A 2,830-nucleotide genomic window follows, 5' to 3' on the forward strand; every position below is an offset into this window, starting at 1 on the left:
ATATATATATATATATATTTATATATATATAGCTTTAACTTTAAAAATTTTTTAAATAAATTTGCAAATTTTAATTGATTTGAATCATAATTTAGTATTCATTGAACTAAACTGTAATCTTACCTGCTACATACCTTGAAATTAATGTTATATGAAAAACATTTTTAAAATGTTAGATTTCTTTGAATTATTCAACCAACTTTTTACAAATAGAAATAAATTTTAGAAGATAAAAATAAATTTCTGATCAAAAGATTAATGGACAAAATTTTGCAATTGTTTATATTAATTAAAAGTCTATATTTCAATTTTATAATTAATAATTCATGTCATTATTAATATTTTAAATTAATTTTTGATAACTTTTTGAAATTATTTCTTCTAGTTGTAGCAAATTACGACCTATTTACAATTCATCAAATACTATCCTTATGTATCCTGGTCCTCAAGCAACTCCTTTAGAAGACCTTCCAACAATTAAAGATGGGCCAAAATCATACAATATTATTATTTTAGATGGTACATGGCCTCAAGCTAAATCAATGTATAGAAATACTGAAGAACTTCGAAGGCTTAAACAGGTAAATTCATTTATACAATATGGTAATTTTTCAAATATATTACAGTAGAGCACTGATTATCCAAATCAATTGGGGACTGGGGTAGTTCAGAAAATCGATTTTTCGGATGACGATTATGTACGAAAAAATATATTAACCTATTCCATGTTGAAATTCATTCAAATCCTGGCACTTCCTTAAGTATCCTCTCATGGTTGTGCCAGTGCTGCCAGCTAAAACACACACCAACAAAAATAATATTGGAGTAGCCCAAGACATAGCAAAAGATTGCAGTACTGCAGCACTAGTGGAAATTTAAATTTGCCAACTGGAAAGCTTTTGGTTAATTGACGTTTCGGTTGATCAGTATTCGGATAAACGATGCTCTACTGTATATCCTTCTTGAACTTGATCTCTTTAGATTTAGTATATGTCTCTTCAATCCGAATAATTAAAAACGGTAGACTTTCTTTCAGCTCTGAGGTTAAGTATTCCTTTATTGTAAATTACATATGCATTTCAGGCTTGTACGAGCCCCTCTTCAGTGTAAATTCTACACAAAATTTAAAAACAAAAAATCAATTTACAAATTTTTTTCGTGTAAAGATGTTTTTTTATAACCAACATTAAATTCTTTTTCATACCTCTGATGGTTGAGTAACACTTTTTAAAAATTGTATGACATCAACAATGACATTATTTCAAACGAAACACATGAATAACATTCGTATATGGGTATAATTCACAAACCTTAAAAACAGTAAATATCTATTATTATCTTACATATCATTACATTTAATTATACAAATTACATTTACAATTACAATTGTAATTGTAAATGTAATTTGTATAATTAAAAAATGTAAATTGTAAAAAATGTAATATGTAATAATATAATAAGTAATAATATAATAGGTAATGATATGTAAGATAATAATAGATATTTACTGTTTTTAAGGTTTGTGAATTATACCCATATACGAATGTTATTCATGTGTTTCGTTTGAAATAATGTCATTGTTGATGTCATACAATTTTTAAAAAGTGTTACTCAACCATCAGAGGTATGAAAAAGAATTTAATGTTGGTTATAAAAAAACATCTTTACACGAAAAAAATTTGTAAATTGATTTTTTGTTTTTAAATTTTGTGTAGAATTTACACTGAAGAGGGGCTCGTACAAGCCTGAAATGCATATGTAATTTACAATAAAGGAATACTTAACCTCAGAGCTGAAAGAAAGTCTACCGTTTTTAATTATTCGGATTGAAGAGACATATACTAAATCTAAAGAGATCAAGTTCAAGAAGGATATACAGTAGAGCATCGTTTATCCGAATACTGATCAACCGAAACGTCAATTAACCAAAAGCTTTCCAGTTGGCAAATTTAAATTTCCACTAGTGCTGCAGTACTGCAATCTTTTGCTATGTCTTGGGCTACTCCAATATTATTTTTGTTGGTGTGTGTTTTAGCTGGCAGCACTGGCACAACCATGAGAGGATACTTAAGGAAGTGCCAGGATTTGAATGAATTTCAACATGGAATAGGTTAATATATTTTTTCGTACATAATCGTCATCCGAGAAAATCGATTTTCTGAACTACCCCAGTCCCCAATTGATTTGGATAATCAGTGCTCTACTGTAATATATTTGAAAAATTACCATATTGTATAAATGAATTTACCTGTTTAAGCCTTCGAAGTTCTTCAGTATTTCTATACATTGATTTAGCTTGAGGCCATGTACCATCTAAAATAATAATATTGTATGATTTTGGCCCATCTTTAATTGTTGGAAGGTCTTCTAAAGGAGTTGCTTGAGGACCAGGATACATAAGGATAGTATTTGATGAATTGTAAATAGGTCGTAATTTGCTACAACTAGAAGAAATAATTTCAAAAAGTTATCAAAAATTAATTTAAAATATTAATAATGACATGAATTATTAATTATAAAATTGAAATATAGACTTTTAATTAATATAAACAATTGCAAAATTTTGTCCATTAATCTTTTGATCAGAAATTTATTTTTATCTTCTAAAATTTATTTCTATTTGTAAAAAGTTGGTTGAATAATTCAAAGAAATCTAACATTTTAAAAATGTTTTTCATATAACATTAATTTCAAGGTATGTAGCAGGTAAGATTACAGTTTAGTTCAATGAATACTAAATTATGATTCAAATCAATTAAAATTTGCAAATTTATTTAAAAAATTTTTAAAGTTAAAGCTATATATATATAAATATATATATATATATATA

The 2,830-nt window shown here is 26.5% G+C and overlaps 1 protein-coding gene across 1 annotated transcript in view; it reads right to left on the minus strand.

Annotated features, from left to right (window-relative positions):
* Nucleotides 1-2,830, minus strand: part of LOC111624773 (DTW domain-containing protein 2-like) — a 34,220-nt gene that overhangs the window by 15,180 nt on the left and 16,210 nt on the right. Inside the window, exon 4 of the mRNA XM_023367707.1 lies at nt 2,249-2,444. Coding sequence (XP_023223475.1) covers nt 2,249-2,444 — 196 coding nt within the window. The remainder of the gene's footprint in view (nt 1-2,248; nt 2,445-2,830) is intronic.

This window comes from Centruroides sculpturatus, unplaced genomic scaffold (genome assembly GCF_000671375.1).
Source record: "Centruroides sculpturatus isolate CEXI.00-Female unplaced genomic scaffold, Cexi_2.0 scaffold330, whole genome shotgun sequence".
Classification (NCBI taxonomy): Eukaryota; Metazoa; Arthropoda; class Arachnida; order Scorpiones; family Buthidae; genus Centruroides; species Centruroides sculpturatus.